The sequence below is a fragment of the Gossypium arboreum genome, chromosome 12, assembly GCF_025698485.1.
Source record: "Gossypium arboreum isolate Shixiya-1 chromosome 12, ASM2569848v2, whole genome shotgun sequence".
NCBI lineage: Eukaryota > Viridiplantae > Streptophyta > Magnoliopsida > Malvales > Malvaceae > Gossypium > Gossypium arboreum.
In genome coordinates, this window is record NC_069081.1 from 114,045,610 (window position 1) to 114,066,092 (window position 20,483).

The 20,483-nt window shown below is 33.6% G+C and overlaps 1 protein-coding gene across 4 annotated transcripts; it reads left to right on the forward strand.

Moving 5' to 3' along the window:
- The first annotated feature begins 1,582 nt into the window (after positions 1–1,582).
- LOC108479299 (uncharacterized) lies at positions 1,583–20,190 on the forward strand. Of its 4 annotated transcripts, XM_017781808.2 has the most exons (35): positions 1,583–1,970; positions 2,124–2,214; positions 2,597–2,691; positions 2,808–3,337; positions 3,441–3,651; positions 3,758–4,069; positions 4,864–5,017; positions 5,123–5,260; positions 5,892–5,973; positions 7,007–7,293; positions 7,416–7,529; positions 8,310–8,554; positions 9,411–9,653; positions 9,780–9,935; positions 10,199–10,336; positions 10,416–10,658; positions 11,624–11,751; positions 12,140–12,263; positions 13,223–13,384; positions 13,530–13,677; positions 13,768–13,868; positions 14,274–14,435; positions 14,957–15,004; positions 15,101–15,208; positions 15,766–15,840; positions 16,187–16,237; positions 16,655–16,798; positions 16,891–17,021; positions 17,576–17,663; positions 18,095–18,154; positions 18,222–18,468; positions 18,698–18,849; positions 18,990–19,060; positions 19,377–19,533; positions 19,767–20,190. In XM_017781808.2, exons 1-35 carry the CDS (start codon positions 1,815–1,817, stop codon positions 19,926–19,928), a joined length of 5,514 nt encoding a protein of 1,837 aa, XP_017637297.1. In that variant the 5' UTR covers positions 1,583–1,814; the 3' UTR covers positions 19,929–20,190. The 4 variants fall into 4 exon arrangements, with proteins under 4 accessions (XP_017637297.1, XP_017637298.1, XP_017637301.1 ...); XM_017781809.2 differs by lacking the exon at positions 14,957–15,004; XM_017781812.2 differs by lacking the exon at positions 1,583–1,970 and having other exon boundaries at positions 2,180–2,214; positions 2,815–2,937.
- Positions 20,191–20,483: the final 293 nt, after the last annotated feature.

Consider the following 20,483-nt stretch of genomic DNA (forward strand, 5'->3'; position numbering starts at 1 on the left):
GAACTAGCTCCGTATTTGATCTATCCAAACCTATATGAGTAAATTTAACTCAATTTAATACAATTCATATTCAATTCACTTTCTAGGTAAAATTATCATTTTGCCCCTATATTTTTAATTAATGATTATTTCGTCCCTAGGCTCGGAAAATGAAATTTATACAACTTAATCCTTATTCCAAGCCTAACCGATTTTTACATGTAACATTTACAACCCAAGTAATTCGTAAAGTTTAGAATTTTTCCATAAATTTCACATCTTTACAATTTAGTCCCTAAATCACAATTTCATCCAAATTCAGTTTACAAAAGTTGTTTATCTGTCAACAACCTTTCATTTTTTACCATAAATTTCAGAATTCATACATATTAAGCCATGGAAAAACCCTAGTACTTTGATAACTTTACAAATTAAGCCCCGAGATAGCTAGAATAAGCTATTACGATCTCAAAAATAAGAAAATTACTAAAAACGAAACAAGATTACTTACTTAATTAAGCTAAGTAAGTTTGCATGAGCTCTTTTCTCTTAACTAGGGTTTCCATGTTTTTCTATTTAGGAAAGATGATGAAAATGATGATATTTTCTTATTTTATTAATTTATCATATTTTACTTTCCAATTTCATCTTTTTCTTTAATTAAATTTCCATGAATGAATCATCATACTTATCTTCTAACTCCACTTAATGGTCTAACTCCATATAAGGACCTCAAATTTTGAATTCCATAGCTATTTGATACTTATAGCTACTAGAACTTAACTTTTGCATTTTATGTAAATTGGTCCTTTATTAAAGTAGACATGTAATCGGTAAAATTTTTTTAACGAAATTTTTATACGATATTCTTTCATAATGTAGACGATGAAATAATATGAAAACAAATTTTCTTTCAGACTCGGATTTGTGGTCCCGAAACCATTATTTTGATTTCACTAAAAACGGGTTTTTACTCGTTTAAACCCTAAAATTGTTATATAACATGTCATGATTACATATGGAACATAATAACATGTAAAATTTGTTGAATTGTATAGTACTAAGATCATAATTGCTTTGGCAACAAATGTAGCACCCAGTAGCTCAAACCTGATGATTGGGTTGAGTATGGAGTGTTACATTATTATTTTAATATATTAATTTTATTATTTTAATCAAAACCTCATTTGAATTTTATATAATGCTTTAATATTGGATAAGTGGTCGAATTAGTCAGATCACTAATTTTTGGTTCAACCTTCCGTCCAACATTAATTAAATAAATAATTAAAATGAGTAAAAACATAAAATGGATCAATCCTATTTGTTATCCCAATTTTGGGATTTTTACGTTTTCTAAATAATTTGTTCAAAGTCCAGTTCAATCCTCCTTTATTTGAATTTGTATACCAATAGTTTTTGATTTAATCAACTAATTTGATCCAAATCTAACCACACTAATTTTAAATTAATTTTTATAAATATATTTATTAGATAAAATTTTCATCAAGTGTACTATAATCTAAGATTATATAAAATTATTAAAAGATAAAAAGCAAAGTATTTGTTATTTAAAAAAAGTTTTCATTTTCATTGAGAATTTTAAAATACTAGAGATGCTAACCTAATGAATTAACGTATTTTATTAATTAAAAATGAAAAGGCGGAAACGCCACCAAACTAGGGTTTATAAAAGAAAAGGCGGTTTATGTCGTAACAACAATTTATAGCCGTTGCGCCATTTTCTTTCCGGTTGAAGTTCTATAGAGAATTGGAGGAAAAATTTAAAAAGAACAACAACAACAAAAAAAAAAAAGAGTTTCTCATTGGATGCCATGGCCGCCGCCGTTATCTCTTCACTGTCAAAGAGCTTTGGACAAATTCCTCCATCGGCCATTCCACCTATGTTGGATTGTATATTGACCTCAACTGCCGTATCTTCGTCGTCACTTTTCTCTTCTATTCTCGACGATCTCCCCGATCTCATTGAGGTAAATTTCTGCTTCTACTATACTAAACCCTAATCGAAAAATCGCAATTAGTTTTTTTTCTTATTTTATTTAAAAGAAGTAAACTCTACCATTAGTTATTTTCTTTTCCATATTTTTTATAGCAATTTGTGCATTTTTTTTTTGTGTGTGTAGAGTGGTAACAGAGATGGGAAATTGGATTCTGATCGTCGGAACAGTATTGCGTCAATGATTGGAGCTTTATGCCATCTTCTTACTAAAGCGAGTCAGTTATATTTTCCTTTGCTTTTTTCCATTGACACTTTTCAGAAGAAAAATGTAAACCTAGTCCTGCGTTTCTTTATGGTAGTTTATTTTCGTTTGTTGTTTATTTCCACCGTTTTGAAATGTTACGAAGAAAAGTTGGGTGACTCTGGCTTATCTCATAGAGAACTTAAAGGTTCGTTTAAGGTGAAGTCGAGTTCATGTTTACCTTGCTAAGAGACTGTAGTGGCTGAATTAATTGTCACCTTGGGTGATTCTGAGATTTGTAATTTAATAAATAGGTTTTATCTGTTGAGCTGAAACTAATGAGACTTTTATCCTTGCTTTGTTTACGGATCACAATTTATTTATGAAGTTCATTACTAATGGCAATTTCTAAGCAGATATTGGTCGTGAAGAGCTGCAATCTTTTTTATGGAAAGGGTTTATTCCACTGATGAAAATGGGACATGATTTTGACCAAGAGCTTCTTAACCAGGTAGAATAATTAGGTGCTTTTATTTAGCTTATATTTACCCTGTTTGACATCTAGTTACGTGCATCTTCTTCTTTTTATTTTTTATAGTCTGGTCAATGCATGATGTTTTATATTAGATTGCAGATTCATTTTTTGATGTTGTGCAAAGTATTCATGCCTGGGAAGTTCTGGAAGAAAATTTGGTGCCTTTTTCCCTAAGGTCTATTGGCTTGTCTGCTGGTATAATTCAAAATGGAGATTTGCAAGGTACCGGATTGGATAGAAGCTCACTTTTCTATGTCTCAAGTGACTTGATTGAGAAGTTAATAGAAAATTTGCATGTTGGCAAGGATTGTAACCTGTTTATATCTGGATATTTTCCCTTGCCACTATCATGCCATGTTTTAAGCATTACTTTGGATGCTGCGCTACGAAATTTTCAAGCTGCTCCACTTACAGGCTCAGTTTCAGAAAACTTGTCTTCTGTTAAAAGTTTCACTGCTAATTTACTTTGGAATTTGTGTAATGTGACTGAAAGATTACTCTTACAAGGTTCAGAAAGTCGGTCTTGTACAATTGGCTTTCTTCTACCTGTCATATTCAAAGCATTTGTTTCTCAAAGCTCTTTTGAAATCTCAGTTCATAGGGAGATACATATAATGTCCAGGTAGATGGTTGTTTGCAAATTGTGCTTGTTATTGATTTTCTTTTTACCTTATTTAACTTGACCTGAATCCTTACATTACTGACTAAATCTGGTTGGCTTTCAGGAATCTTTTCTTTATGAGAGTGTGGAAGTGCTGTAGAAAATTGTTCTCTCTTGGATCATTAGAGAGGAGAGATGCATACAGGATACTTTCCCTATATTTGTCTTATTTCTCCTGTGGTGGAACTTTTCAAAATGCTAACATGAGTGATGGAGCGGAAGAGTTTGATATAAGAAGTGAAAAAGATCTTTGGAATGAAATCAAAAGAGGATTGGTATTTGACCAAACCTTTTTCCCTCTTCTTGTTGATTTAAGTTTATCTAATATAGATGAACTTACTGTCCTTTTCATTATTATTTCTTTATTTGATGATGTGTCAGGTTGATGAGGAAGGCCTAGTGAGGAAGCAGTCATTGCATATACTGAAGACACTGTTATGTATGGATAGTGGGAACCAACATCATTCTGATATTTCAGAGAAGAAAGCCCAAGGGAAACATTCAGTTCCTCATGGTGTGACAAAGAGAGAGCTCTGGGCTTATAAAGAAGCAAAGTCACTAGGGGTAGGGAAAATCTGCAACGCAGTTGATTCAGGCATGAATAGTCAGCAGCAGTGGGAGGCTTTCGTTCTCTTATTTGAAATGCTTGAAGAGTACGGTACTCACCTTGTAGAGGCTGCTTGGAATCATCAGGTGCTGATAAAATCCATTTTTATGAAATTATTGGTTCAGTTGGCTTAATTAGATAGACCTTAGATCACCTGTATGTACATTGATAGAGGAGTAACCGATGATGATGGTGACAGAAAGACATTATAGAAATTTGATTTTGTCTGGTTAGCAAAAGTTAATTTATGTGATAAATAATGCAGCAGGGACATGTTCTCTATAAGGGAAAGTATGAAGAAAATAGTTGCTAGGTGTTAATTTCAACCACAACACCAATGAGAACTATAGTGCATGATGCTTGAATGAGAGAGTTTTTAGACCCTTGGATGTGCAGAAAATGTTTGAAGAAATATGTTATATTATTGGCAAGAGATTGGAGTACTTTTGTGGCCCTTTTGAGGATTCTTTAATTACTTGTTTAGACACTTGGATGTGGTGGCAAAAGTTTGAAGATATAAGGTTTCTGTCATTGTCCTCCTGAAGTTACTCAAAATTTCTTTGCACAGAATATATGATGAAAAGATGTTGGTAATTGTTTGCCCTAGTTGACTATTTATTATTTTACAGGATCACCTACACAATCAGTGAACTTAAGTTTTTGATTTATAGTTATGGTCATCTTTCCACTTGCATGGCGGCATGTCTCTAATGTATTATGTCCCACTGTCTTGCTGTAATGAAGCAACCTTCTTTCACTGATGCTAAAGAAGATGCCTTATGACTCTTATAATATTTTTTGTTTTTTCTGTAGGATGCGAAACTCTATTAGAACCTCCGTTCTTCTCTGCCTACCTGCCTAAGTATTTTGTTTCTTGCAGATAACTTCGTTGCTTCAATTTTCTGTCTCACATGATAACTTCGTGAGTGCTATTAGTGGAAGCATGCATCAAACTCAGTCAGAAACTTGGGCTGAAGTCTTTAGCTGGTTATCAATTTTGTGGAAGAGAGGGTTTTGTCATGATAATCCTCAAGGTATTGATGTCTTGCTGGCATGACCTCAATTAGGGCTAACTTAATTTATGGTTTATTGCAGACTTTTTCATAGTGTGCTCTCTCTTTCTTTTCAAAATAATGCAGTTAGGTGCATGATCATGCAGTCATTTTTGGGAATAGAATGGAGAAATTATGGAAGCTGTGTGAAGTCAGTACCTGAGAGTTTTATTCACGGTTCATTGATGGAAGCTTTGAATGATCCAGTTCACCACAGTGATTTTGGTTTGCCCTGAATCTGATTTACTTCCTTTCTGAATTAGCTAGCATGGAATAGTTTGTATTATCATATTACCAATTGGATTTAAATAAGTAGATTTATAAGAGATAAATCTTACAGTCTTGTCACTTTCACGGCCTGATCTCTGTTTCTTCTTTCTCAGTTGATGTGCAACTTTACATAAATAAGCCTGAGACCCCCATTGTTTTACCCTTTTTTCTTTCTATGTTCGGGCACAAGTCATTGGCATGCAATCTGATGCAAAATACATTTTCTCCTAAACTTCCTAGCATGCTTCAATCCGTGTTTGTCATTAACTGTGATTATGTAATTTGGAACTTAGGTTGAGCATCTCCATAAATGGCATCTCTCCTTTGTTCTCTTTTCCTCTTGTTTTCTTTTCTGACCTTCTAGTTAGCCACCTAAGTAAGATACTTCCATATTAAAATTTCATGTAAAAACGCTTGAGTTTATTCATGTTTTATTCTTTGTAGTCTCACTCTCTACGTTAATTTGTGCAGTTGTTGGTTTACTCCATCTATTTTGACTGGTTAATGTTTCTTTGAATCTTCTGAGCTGAGATGATTAACTTAGAATTCCATATTTCAATAAGCTGTTCTTTTTCTCAACTTTTAGGTGTTAAAGGGATTTACTCTTCAAAAACAATTGAGGGTGCTACTCATTTTTTGCATCACTATTCAAGCTACTTGAATGCAAGGTATGAATTATAGGTCTGATTTTTTTTATTTAATTAATTAGTTTTTTAGTATTGTAGAATGCAACTTGTAGAAAACTGTAAAACTAAGTTAGGTTGGCAAGAATGATTTATGTATGATTATTCTTTTTCATTCTAATTAATGTTGTCTTTGACATGCATATTAGTTGGGAATAAACAATGAGTATTAGCTGTTCATTCGAATCTTATTGGTGAGCTTTGCTACTTAAACCCAACTGAGACTTTTTCCTTTATGCTGGACATTGTTGCCAAAGTAAGGTTTCTAGATACTCAAAGATAATGAATGAAATGTAAAGACTCCTAATGTTATGCAATCATTTTATCTTTTAGGACATATCTTAGATACATGGTAGTTGAAGAAACTATTTTTCTTTTAACTCCATATTGCAGCCTTTCAAGAATGCTTTCTTCATTTTTTTTATTTTTATGTTTTATGTATATAAACTCTAAATAATTGTTTGGCTTGCAATTGGGTAAGATTTAGAAATGTTAGATCACTTAGCTTCATATTGACAATGATCAGACTTTCAGTACGGTGTTGGTTACCCTAAATTTTATCAAATCCAAGTGTGCTTTTTTGACCAGTTATTTCCCTTTTCATCTAGGTTTGGGCTTCAATGAGTCCTCTTTTTCTCTATAAATAACCATAAAAACTATTTTTTTTAGTGGGCCACAGTACATGCATACCTTTGATTTCATTATGGTCAAATCAAAGAGAAAGTACTGGCTGTCTGGCGCATTGGAAACTTCTAAGCTGTTAAATGGGTCAAATTCTGTTATGTTTGATGCTTACATGCCTTACAAGTCACTTCCCTTTCTTCAACCATTGCACTCCTATGAATCTATAAATTCTCTGTGAATAAGCTCTATAACGATGTTCACTAGTTGGGAGCAGGCATATGCAAATGCAAGAGAAATTACTTAAATCTCTGGAGCAGTAGAAATGTCTATAATGATTGATGGACAATAACTGTTCTGTTGGGATATCCTTGAGCCTGATATGTTATTGTTACAGGGAAACAGTTATCTTTTTAAGCAGCTTAGCATCCCTTGCTAAAAGGAAATCTTTTAGTAGAGCCGGCTTGATGGGTCTTGCAGAATGTATTGCTGCATCTGCTTTTGGGGCTTATAAATACAGCAACAATAAAGTAAAATCTTATGAATTTGGTACTGTTGATGAGGTCCAACTGGAATATTCTTTGGAGAACTTTCTGCATGATAATGGGACAGAGTTGCTCGATTTTCTTAGATATGTTCTTGAGAGTAGCAAACAACATTTCAATCCTAATTACCGTTTTCGAGGTACCAATCTGGTTAAGAATTTTAATGATGTTTCTTATAGTTACACATATACTATGCAACCACTGAAGGCTTTCAGAATCCTTGTGACACCTTCTTTTTTTTTTTTTTTGTGTAATTGTCAGTCTGTGAAAAAGTAGTAGAGGCTGCTGCTTCTATGGTGCCAGCAAGTGATGTTTCTCTTGAGATACTTTTGCACTTCATTTCTACTTTGCCACGGGAAGTTACTGATTATGGTGGTAGGAAGAACATTATATCTTATTTTATAAACCTAGCTATTTGCTAGCTTCATTTGCTGCTGCATTATCCATAATGGCATTTATGAATTTCCATATGAATTAGGTATTCTTTATGCGTCTTTTTTCCCTATTTTAGATCTCTGGTTATGATTTAAATTGAGTCGAATGATTGTCTACTGAAAAAAAAAGGAGCTCAAAGCTTTATTTATTGAACTTTATAACAACTCTCTTTTCACTGTTTCACTCGTTTCACTTCCCTGACTGAAAATATGTTTTCTCTTCACTGGAGCTAAGGAATTGGAGGTTTCAAGCATACAACCCTCAAGGGGGCTTTATTGAGGAAATGACTGTTGCACAATGTAGTAACACTTTTGGTGTTGTGTAGCTAGCTTTGAGTATGGTAAGGACTGGGTTCAGAAGATATTTAAGTTGGATGGGGACACTTTTGGTGATGTTTTCGGGAAAAAGCATCAGAGGTGGATGAGATTTATATAAAAATTTCTTATATTGTAATGATACAGGATGTGGGGAAGATAATTAAAATATCCTTAGTCTGAAGTATGCCTTAGCTATCGAATCTTCTTTTTTTCTCTCTGAAACTTTAGTGCTTGTTTTACTTGGTACCTTATGATCTGGATTTTTTCCTCATCTCCTATTACCTTCTTATCGATCTACATCAATCCTAATTGCATGAAATTATTTTCTGAAGTTGCTTTGCTTGTCTATTTGCTCAATGGAGGAGCTTCTTTTTTATATGTATAAATTGGTCCATCTCTTCAGGTTTGCTACGTGTAAGAGTACAAGACTGGCTTTTGCAAAATCATCAAGTTACTCGTTCTGGTGGTATCCAGATGCAGCTTTTGGAAAGTCTCAATGAATTTCCAGAACGGTTTATTATTCATCATTGTTTATTTCAAAATTTTGACGATGAAGACTTGGATGTGTGGGAATTTGAAGTGAGAAGATGGGCAAGAGTACTATTTCTTGTAATCAAGGAAGAACATCAATTAGCACCTTTAATGATGGTTTGCCTTCAATTTTCCCTTTATGCGCTCAATCTTTTTATTTATCATTTTATTCTTTTCTCGTTGTTGATCGGTATATATTTTAGGTTATAGAATGTAACTGAAAAAAACCAATTTTTTACTTCAAGGCATTAATGGTAAGGCTTAAATGCAAAATTGACCTCTATACCCCTTTCCTCATTTAGATACCTAAAGTTTTTTTTGGTAAAAAATGATACCTAAGCTATCAATTTTATCTCATTTTACCCCAAAACATGATATGAACCAATAAGAACGTGACATGTGGCATGTTCTTATTGGAGATAGTACACTTGGGTAAATGAGACGAAGTTTATATAGTTTAGGTGCCACTTTTGACTAAAAACACTTTAGGTACCTAATTACAATTTTATAGTTGAGCCTAATGTTAAAACTCTTTCATATCAAAGTTTTAAAATGTAAGCACTTAGTATGATGTCTCTCTGAAATATGAATGTGCAGATATCAATTTGAAAAAGAAAAGCTCAAAGATCATTTGTTTTTTATTTAAAAAAAGGGGATCTTTCTCCCTTCATCATGGTCCTTTGTTGGTTTTCATGTTTTCATATATCTTATCCTGTTAGGATGCTTGTGTTATTTACTTATTCTCTTCTCTAATGCCTGTGCTCTATTGAACATCTGGAATCTTAGTTACTACATTTTGTCGGTTGAAAGGTTGTACAGGGTTCTGTTTCCCATGAAAATGTTCTGCAGCTGACTGCATGAAGAATCGTTTGCATTGTATCTGTTGATTCTGGCATTCCTTTTCAAATATCATTTGATAGTTTTGCACAATAGGAGTCTGAAATTCTTTCTTTTTTTATATTTGATTGTGCAGTTTATACAACAACATGGAACAAATATTCGTAAACAAAATAACCATTCAGAGTGGGTACCTGTGAAATTTCTCTCCCTTATATTGGGCTTAATTCAAGAGATCCAGGTAATGCAGAGGAGAAAACATGGGCCCAAAGTTCAAACCAAATTTGAAATTCAGCGACTGGAGACAGAGGAGCAATCAAGTGAGGCAGAAGCTTCAAACATTTACAATATGTTCACTGATTCTTTACTTCTTATACTGGTAGTTATGCCTTCCTAATTTGTTTTAATAAACAACGGGAATTCCTAAATCATTTTGTCAAATAATGAGCATTGCTAATAACCTGTTATTGAGAGAGCTCTACATAGATGTTCTGTTTGCATGCAGGAGGAACTTGTATCCTTTTGCAACTTGTCTTGTTCCATATTCTCATCTGGTTCTGATATAGAGGACAAGGTTCTGCCTAGTTCTGTGAGAGGAAAACTTGGTGGTCCTAGTCAACGAAGATTATCAATTTCCTTGACAACTGCTGTGTTGCAAGCTGTACGTCCCATTATATTATTTATTCATTTCATTAATTGATTTCTTCTTTAGAACTGTAGCTTATGTTCAAGAACTTCAATATACCTCACCTTCATCGACTGCAAAGAAGATAATTTGAAACGACTGCCTTTGGTGCTCATTAATTGCTCTCTCTCTCTGCATTTCTCATCTATAAATATTCTCTTTTATAGTTACTATTTGTTCTTATTTCTTTTAAGGTGAAGTTAAACATGTCTAAATTTCATATATATATATATGAACAGACAATCTCCGTTAAAGCTGTTGCATATATCTATGCCTGGTGTGCACAACACAGAACCGGTATTCTATTAAATTCTGCCTTCACTGCTGTGTGGAAATTCTTCTGTAATACTATCACATCTCCAACTTGCAACTCTGAGGTGAGTTTTTGGGCATCTTGTTGCAAAATATGACCTTTCTTTAAACATTTGTGTGACCAATATGATTGCCTAAAACCAGAGTGAAGCTGAAGTACGTATTGCTGCATATGAAGCGTTAGCTCCTGCGTTGAAAGCACTTGTCTCTGTATTGGCTCCTCAAATTTTGGTCCTTTTTATGGAAAATAGCAAGTCGTTACAACCTGCAATAGAAGGTGAACCTTGGTTAGATACCTTGGTTCTTTCTTTTCTTCAGAATATCAATAATCTTCTTGCTGTTGGGTTTATGGTGCGCACTAGGCGGGCAGTTTTGCTTAATTGGAAGGTAATGCTTATTTGTTAGGCTGTTTTTGGCCATTTCTTATTTGTTAGGTGTAACATTAGTCTTCCTTTATCTTTTTTCGTTTAGTTTTGGTGTCTGAACTCATTCAGAGTTATACTGTTGATTTTGATGCACTCCTAAAATTGGATGACAGATGTTAACTTGAAACTTTTGTGTATCTTTCCTTCAAAAAGAAAAAAAAAATAGTGTATCTACAATATATATATTTAAAATTCTTATTATGTTTTCCTTCTAATTTTGCCTAACACACATAGATGTAACCTAAATTTTTTGGCTTTGTATCAGTATTTTTAAGATTTGTGCTCTTTTCCCTTCTAATTTGCCTTGACCTTAAAAATTATTGAAGATTTTGCTAAAACTAATTAAAGATGTTTGGTTGTTAATACAGTTATTTTTCATAGCTTAATGAACAGTTCAAACTGTACTGGTATGAGGTTTTGAATTCTAATGTGATCAAATCATTATATGTCTTAGTTCGGATGAATTTTAAGTTTTCCATGTTTAAATATTCTTGCTTATGTATAATGTAGCATTTAAGATTTACTTTTGTTACTATATAAAATCATGATTAGAAGTGTTTTCTTTCCACTTATTTTAGGATTCTTGTTTGAAATTATATTCGTCTGTATTGAGGTATTCTATATTTATTTAAATCTTTATAGAGGATAAGGCTTTTTAATTAAAGTATTTTTTGGAAAATGAGTTTAGCAAAGAACGATTTTGGTAAATTTTATTTTCTAAAGTTCCACAAAGTACATAATGTTAAGGTTTTGAGAGTACATTTTTCTTCTTTTTGTATGGAACTTGTATATAGGTTCTTGAGATGTGAAACTTGTCTTAAATTTTGCTTTTTTTTTTCAGCTTTTAATTAATACATATTCAAGTTCATCTTTAACAGTAACAAATTCATAAATCAAAATACTAACTGATTTTCGTGATTGATTCAGTGGGTTATCTTGGAATCTCTACTCTCAATTCCTTATTATAGTTTTGGGAGTAAGCTTCAGCAAGAGGATGGTAGCTTTTTTTTCTCTGATGCTGCTCTCATAAACATTTTTACTGATACTGTTGAGAGGTAAAAAAAATTGCTGAGCTTAATCTTTTATTATTTACTGGAAGAAGGTTGCTTACTCAAGCAGTATTTAAATTTGCATCTCTTTCCTCTGGCTTTTGAGATGCCTATGCCCATATTAACTCATATATTTCACCAGCGTATTTTGTCGGAAGCGAAAGATGCTTCTATGTAAACACTAATTTGCAAACACGTATTTCAACATATATTGCTTCATTTATTTACATGTTATATGATGGAATGTTTCAAATTGTTGTTCAATCTCAAGGTGAGTCATTTAGCAGTACTTGTTTGTTCTTGTCTAATTCTGTCACATATTTCTTTCCCTTTTGATTATATGCCGACAAGGTGATCCTAATACTGTTTGATTTCTTCCTGAATAACCTTGTAGCCTTGAGAATGCTGGGGAGGGTTCTGTTTTACCCATCTTGAGGTCCATCAGATTGGCCTTGGAGCTATTTGCTTCACGAAGGTTGTCTTTGGTTGTTTCCAGATTCACTGGTGTAGATTCTCAGGTTCACATAAATTTTCTCATTTTAAGCTTATGCATATATGATCTTTTGTCTATGCATTTTGACAGCTCCCTGCTCAGTATGGTTTATGTGTGATGCAAGGGTTGCAATTGATCAGGGAGCTGCTATTCCCTCACTGTTTTGGAATTTCAAGTTTGAGATTTCAATATTTGGTCATCATTTCTGCACTAATCATGCATCGAAGCGGTTACACTATTCAGCACTGAGATCTTTTCTAGGAGCCAAGGATGCAGGGTTTTGTTTTGTCTTTGAATGATGATAGGGGATAATATTACAATTCTAGACTGAATTCTTCTGCCTTGAATTTTATAAACACAAAAATATTTCTTTCATCAGCAATAGTGGCTGCAGAATCAATTTGACATTTTGAAGGGGCAGTTCATTGTTTTAGTAATATGTGTGTCAAAATGACAAGCAGATTAGACATGCTGTGTCTTAATGAATGGCATTCATCTGTATTCTTTCTATCAGTTTCCTTTCCTGGCAGTGTTATTTTTCATTGTCATTTGTTTAAGGAGTGATTTTGTGTTGGGGGATACACCTTTTGAGTACTGGAATTTTCTTTCAGTAACTTAGTATATAGAATTACCTCGTGCACGTAATTCAATGCTAATATATAGATGTTATCAATCTTTACTTTTATTTTCCCTTACTTTCTGGAAGTAACTCCTGTGTTGTCTTTTATCTTGTGTCTTTCTGTTAAAATCTCGCTGATCTTTTCTATAATATTGCCTTTGTAAACTGCGTTATGATATTGCCATTTTGTTTTTTGTATTTTATTATATTAGTGTAATGCTCTCAGAAAAAAAACCAATTACAAATTTATATAGGTGTGGAGGAATTAATTCAACTTTAGCAATTTTAATTTACCATCTAGTCTTGTAGTATATTTGTTTGCTTGGATGAAGCTATATTCACATATTTTCTCATAATTGATGCAGATGATTTGGCGTTTGGTTCATTCTTCTTGGATATTGCATTCTAGCTGCAACAAGCGGAGGGTTGCACATATTGCTGCACTGTTATCTTCTGTCTTGCATCCATCCTTGTTTAGTGATGGGGACATGCATGATGCTGATAATGAACCTGGGCCCCTGAAATGGGTGTGTGGTTCTTCTCTTCTGTATATGTATGAATTTATGGGTGTTGGTGTTAGTGTAAGGGTGTGCTTATTGTGCATGTGTGTTGTTTTTGTATGTGGTAGTTCTATAGGACTATCTCATTTGTTGCTCCATGTCAATGGTACAGTTTGTTGAAAAGCTTCTGGAGGAGGGCACAAAAAGTCCCCGGACTATCCGTCTTGCAGCTTTACATTTGACAGGGCTCTTGCTATCAAATCCAACAACCATAAAATACTACATAAAAGAACTGAAGCTGCTAACACTCTATGGCTCTGGTGTTGTCTCATTCTTTTCCACTTTTTGGGTCATATCCATGTTAACCTTATATACTAAAATAACTTTCGAATCTGAAATTTCTCCTCCAGTTGCTTTTGATGAGGATTTTGAAGCCGAGTTATCTGAAAACGATGATGCAAGAACTGAAGTTACATTATTGACTAAAATCCAAGATTCTGAGTTGACCGAGGTAAGCTCTTCAATCTATCAATTTATTGTTTTATTATGTGTATATAATTCTATAAATTTGGGGGTATAAGAATTTTAATATCGTCTTTTAGCCCAAAAATAACTTCTTGTTTTGGCATGTCATCATTTAGTATCTTATGTATTAGGGTTAGGGTCTCTAAATAAGTTTCTATTAAAAGATACACATTTGGTTTTGTAAAATCTAGAGACCATGTTCTGAAATTATTCATAGGTTCTCTAAATCTGTGATCATCTTGGAGGAGCTTTTGTCTAGATTCTTGGAGGTTTATTGACAATATAGTATTTTTTTTCTTAATGGTGATTTTCTGAATTTCCATTGCATTAAAAGTCATAAATAAATTGCTTTGCTGGAATTACTCATTATATCATATTCTTCTGTTTTCAGGCATTTATAAACACAGAGTTGTATGCACGCGTGTGTGTTGCTAATCTCTTCTACAAGCTTGCTGACTTGACCAATAGGTCGGGATCATCTACCGGAGACAAAGCATCCCAGTCAGCCCTTGAATCAGGAAAATTGTTTCTGCTTGAGCTTTTGGATACTGTGGTATTGTTCTTTTTGACAACATTAATTGATTGTTATTCCACATTGTTAATGAGAATGCTATATCTAATAAGTTACTATGTTTACTAATGCAATTAACACAAGAAGTCTGTAACCTCTTATTGCAAAATTGATTGCGTTCTTGTGGAATTAAATCGAGTTTGTTGACATTGTGAAACAAGTTGGCAAAGGAAGAAATAGGTCATGTTTTACAATTAATGCTCGCATATGCTTGTGACTAATAGGTATTTGGTAAGATTGTTCTCAAGAGAGGAGTGTAGTGTATGCATTTAGATCCCTATCACAAAGAAATCATGTTATTTTTCCAATAATCATGTTATCTCACTGTTTAGCATACACAGCATGTCCACCTTGTTTGTTACATGGCTGCCTTAGCTAACCATTTCTATCCAAACTTGCTTAAAAAGAAAGTACATTCTACTTTTCTGCATTTATTTATAGGAGAAAATCCTCCTCAGAAAATGTTTGGATTCTAGTTCTCATGGCATTCATTTTTTATGAAGCTAAATGATAAGGAGCTTGCAAAAGAGTTGTATAAGAAGTATAGCGCGGTAGCTGATACTTTTCTCTTCATTCTCTTCAGGTTTCTAATTCTATGTTTCAGATTGGTTGGAATGCTTATTATCTGTCCTATCATATTTCAACAGATCCATAGGCGAAAAATACGTGCTTGGCAAATGATATGTGTTTTGTCACAATTTGTTGATGATGATATAGTTGAAGAAGTCACACAGTGCTTGCAAATAGCTCTCTATGTAAGTAACTGTTGCTTCTTTTAGAAAATCTGATAGTCACAGTGCTTGCAAATAGCTCTCTATGTAAGTAACTGTTGCTTCTTTTAGAAAATCTGATAGTTCTTTCTTAACTTATTATAGTTCGCTTAAGTTTCATAATGTGGTAAGTTTGATAAGTTGTTTACGAGAGAATAACAAGTAATTTTTTGGTTTTGATAGAAATTTCATGAAAGCCTATCTCAAATATTTTTCCTTTTCCTGAATGCCTGCTCTGTGTTCGTGTATGTAATGTTTAGTTTACTTTATACTTCCAAAACACTGAATGCTTCTATTTGGTGTCGACAGAGGTTATTGTTAGGTGGTTCCATAAATCAGGCAGTATTAACACACTAATTTTCTTATTTTGTTGCATACCCCTGGTAAATGTACTTGTTGTATGATGCACTTTGTAGATTAATTCATTGGCTTCCATTGCTAGTTAGAAGAAACTGATAATACTGAATGGTCTCTAATTAATTATTTTGACCTTGGATTGTGTAACATATCTCCACTAATATCTGGTCATGTCTCTTTTGCAGAGAAACAACTTACCTTCTGTTCGCCAGTATTTGGAAACATTTGCAATTAATATTTACATGAAGTTTCCCTCTTTGGTAATGCACCATCTTAAATTTATTTAGTAAATAAAGCTTAACATTCATGCAGGAGATGTGTGCAGAAACACACATATTCCAACAGTCTACATGCCTGAATTGTCAAATATGAATTTCAAGTGAGTGAAAGGAGCCCTGTCTAGAGTCCAGACACCAATAAAAAAGAGGCCTCTTTAGAAGTTCACTTCGCTTATGCATGGCATCATTTGCTAAAAGCTTGAATGATGCTACTGCTATCTAGAAGGACCAGCCACATTTTCTGAAATCATGTTTGAAGCTTCTATAACTTGATAGGTGTAGTGTAGTCTTTCAGCTGATTTTATTGATTGTTATAATCATATCACAGGTTGCAGAGCAATTGGTTCCCTTATTACGAGATTATGACATGAGGCCACAGGTAAAATAACCAAATAAGGATATCTGTGCTTCCTCTGGTTAATTTTTTTATTATAGATTTTCGATTTATAAGTTGTCGTTGTTACAAGTTGCAGCATTCTTCATCCTATGTTAATTTAGTCATTCTTTTTGAGAATCTTATAAAATTCACCATTCACATGACATAGCATCTATGAAGAATGATTTATATTGGCTTCATGTGTAGTTGAATAATTACAGATAATATGCAGCATGCATACCATACTATATATATGGAAAGGAAAGCATGTACCTCACAAACATATTGACACCGACACATGCACACCTCTAACCAATTTCTTAGTCTAGTTAGATGTAGTTACTCACTACAAAGGGGGAGGATATTAACTCTCTCACTTATTCACATTCTGAATTTTTGTGGTGTATGCATCAAATGCAGGCACTTTCTTCCTATGTCTTCATAGCAGCTAATGTGATCCTCCATGCTTCTAAGGACATTCAACTCAGGCATTTGGATGAACTACTTCCTCCCATACTTCCGTTACTAACATCACATCATCATAGCTTACGTGGCTTTACTCAGGTCAGTTCCTCTCAAGTTGACGAATGTCACGTTCCAAATTTTTGTTGTCTTTACTTTGTCAATGCAATTTTCTTTCTAACATTTTTTTGCAGGTTTTGTTACACCAAGTACTTTGCAATTTTTTTCCATCACTGGATTCTAAAAGTTCTGAATTCATACCTTTGGAAAAAAGGTGCTTTGAGGATTTGAAATTGTACCTGGCAAAGAATTCTGATTGCATGCGGTATGGTAATTTATCAACATTTTCTAGTATCATATGATTGGCAACTTTGCGATTCTAAGAACTGTGTTTTAGGTTGTCAACTAAATTTCCTTTGCAATGTTAATGCATATTTTGTTAAGTTTGTAATTTGTCATTTCGCTGCCCATGTTACAAGGGTAAATAGATTGACAATTTAGCATAGAAAATTCATGTTTCCAAGCATTTCAACTGTTATGGAGATATATTATGCAAAGAAAATTAGAAAAGAGTAAGATAAGAGAAAGAATAGAGTTAAAAGGGGGTGTTCCACAAATCTAATAAAAAAAAAAAAAGCGACTATACTGGGATACAACTGGTTAACTTGAAAAGGCATATTTTTCATATCTCCACTATTGAATAAGATTCATCAGTGGGAGTTGAAGTAGAGACAAGAGATAGTACTCTCCAATAAAGTCTAGTTACACAAGCAATACTAGATGAATAAGATGGCACTGCAATATTTTAGGTGTCTGCATTACATGCTGCTGATGAGTTATGTATGTGAACCTTGAAATGTTTATTTGATTGCCTCTCAGCTTGCGAGCTTCAATGGAAGGCTATCTGGATGCTTATAATCCCAAAACCTGTGTTACTCCTGCTGGAATTTTTGTTAGTCGGGTAGAGGTATGATATTTCATAAATGCTTTTGGCTTAGTTTTGAAAGTTTAGGGAGCTAAGTGTTAGTTTCTAAATTCGAGTTATGACTTTCACAATTTTTTCTACATGAATAAATTCTCTGGCAAGCTAATTATGATTATTGAGAAATCATCACTGGATAAATACTATTGGTGGACAAATTTTCTTTCTTTGGTGAGGATTCACTTAGTACTGTGGTTTTGTAATTAACTTACCTGCTGACAGACTTTTGCTTCCTGAAATTGCATTGTTATTGAAAGATCAGGGTTGTAAATTTACTTATTGCATATTTACTTTGAACTGTGTGATCAAAATATTAACATGGTGTTTGATTTTGTCGTAACCTATATTCATGTTTCTGGAAATGCTTTTGTTCTTCTCCATTAACTCCCATTTTCGCTCTGTGGTAAAAATTGCAGGAAATCGGGTTTGAATGTGTTCCAACATCTCTCATGGAACAAGTGATCAACTTTCTGAATGTAAGCAGTTGTGTGCTTTATATTTTTTTGTGATGCTTTCTTCATATCTAATTTTCTGTTACTTCAGGATGTGAGGGAAGACCTGAGATGTTCGATGGCGAAGGATATTGTCACAATCAAGAATGAGAGTCTAAATATGGCTGCAGGTTCTGGATCGACTGAAGAAGTATCTAGCGCTTGTGAAGAGAAATTGGAGTTGCCTAAAGATGCTCATTTGGACTTCCAGAAAAAGATTACTTTCTCTAAACATGAGAAGCCAGACTTGGGTTCCAGTTCCTTATTGTGCAAGGGAGAAGTGTACAAGCAACTTCTTGGTATGTATTAAGTTTGAGAAGTTAATAATTTGAAGGTTAAAGCTCTCAACAGTTTGCACCGTATTTGTGAAATTGCATGTTCTAGGCTTGGATTATGAGAGACTGTCAATTGCATTTTTAGGCAATAGAGCTGGTGACATTCATGTTTTGACCCCTTCATTCTCTCTCTTCTTCTGATAACCCAAAGTTTTTAATTGTTGTATTGCATCACTAATAATGCGCAAAACAGAAATGGAAAAGGAAGATGATCTTCTTGATCAGTTGTGGAAGTCTAGAAGCTTGGCTATGGAGAGGATAAGAGGAAATCGGCAGCATATTATCCTAGTAGCATCATTGATTGATCGCATACCCAACCTTGCTGGATTGGCACGTACCTGTGAGGTATGCTGGTTATTAAGTCGTATTTCTTTTTTCTTAGTACCTTGATTCTTATTTATCATTTATTATTTTGAAGTTATTATTGCAATTTATTTAGCATGTCTACTGTTCACACAAACACTCCTAAGTCTTGTTCCTTTCAGGTTTTTAAAACACAGGGGTTAGCTGTTGCAGATGCAAAAATAGTACAGGACAAACAGTTTCAACTCATCAGGTTCTGATGATAGTTTTCATTTGTGCTGTAACTCTCTGTATCACCCTTATTTGTTTGGCATTTATCATATGAAAAATGAATGCCTATTCACGTTAGGTGAATGATTGTGTTCTTATGTAACTGGAGTTAATGACCTGCCTTCTGTTTGGTTGAGACTTAACTGAAGATGATATGCTAAATTAAGAACAAACATATACTACCCATTAAAACTCAACAAAAAATAAATGTGGACACTGTGATTGTTATATCTGAGTGCTAAACTAAATAGCAAACAAAAATTGACATATCATCCACTCACATAAACTGTGCTCTGCAGTGTGACAGCAGAGAAATGGGTTCCTGTTATAGAGGTCCCTGTAAATAGTGTGAAACAATTCTTGGAGAAAAAGAAGCGGGAAGGTTTTTCGATCTTGGGACTAGAGCAAACTGCAAACAGTGTACCTCTTGATCAGTATATCTATCCGAAAAAGACTGTAAGTGATCCTTTAACAAGTCTATTTGGCACTTTGCTGTCAAGTAATTACTCGGCCTTGTTGCTAGCTTTGTTACACTAAGCCCAGGTGTTATTTCATCAATTCTGTTGGGTTTTTAATTTTAGCATTTTTCAGTTTCCATTATCAGCAGAAGGTGGTTCTCTGAAAAAGTAACTACCGACTTGAATCGATGCAGTGAGGGAATTGATGTCTGTGTTCTATTGTCTTGGTAGGTGTTGGTTCTTGGGCGTGAAAAAGAGGGTATACCAGTGGATATAATCCATGTTTTGGATGCTTGCATCGAGATACCTCAGCTGGGAGTTGTTCGATCACTTAATGTACATGTGAGTGGAGCCATTGCTCTATGGGAGTATACTCGACAGCAACGATTGTGATACGTTACAAGTAATTTTCAAACTCTACTTGTCATTTTATACTCGAAATCAGCAGCCTTGGACATCTCTATCCTTTCCATTTAAATGAATCATATTGTACCCCAATATCTTCAGGTTCTATCATTTGGCAAGTTGTAAATTAATTTGTTGTACCTGATTTGTAATTTGATAATGTACTATTTTTGGGAATTATGCCCTTGGGACCTCTCATTCTTAAATAAATGGTACTTCTATAATTGTACCTTTTTTTTAACTATATAAATGTACCTGATTAGTTATTATATTTCATAAAATAATTATTTATTAGACATTTCTTTGGAACACCTAGTACAATCTCAGTTCTAAGTCAAGGAATATTATATGTTTTAATGTGTGCTTAAGTGTTAATAAATATTCAATTAATAGAATAACATTGATTGCAATTTTACAATGATTATTATTTACTACAGCCGTTGTAGAGTTTTTAAATTTTATTGTTGTCTTCTTCTAATTTTCGCTTTTAAATACTAATTAACGGCTTTTGGTGGTGTTTTAAAAGTTTAATCCATAAATTAG

Coding starts and splice junctions, on each gene's coding strand:
- LOC108479299 (XM_017781808.2), top strand. CDS start 1,815: ATGGCCGCCGCCGTTATCTCTTCACTGTCAAAGAGCTTTGGACAAATT. Junction 8,555..9,410: donor AATTAGCACCTTTAATGATG/GTTTGCCTTCAA, acceptor TTGATTGTGCAG/TTTATACAACAACATGGAAC. Junction 9,936..10,198: donor CAACTGCTGTGTTGCAAGCT/GTACGTCCCATT, acceptor ATATATGAACAG/ACAATCTCCGTTAAAGCTGT.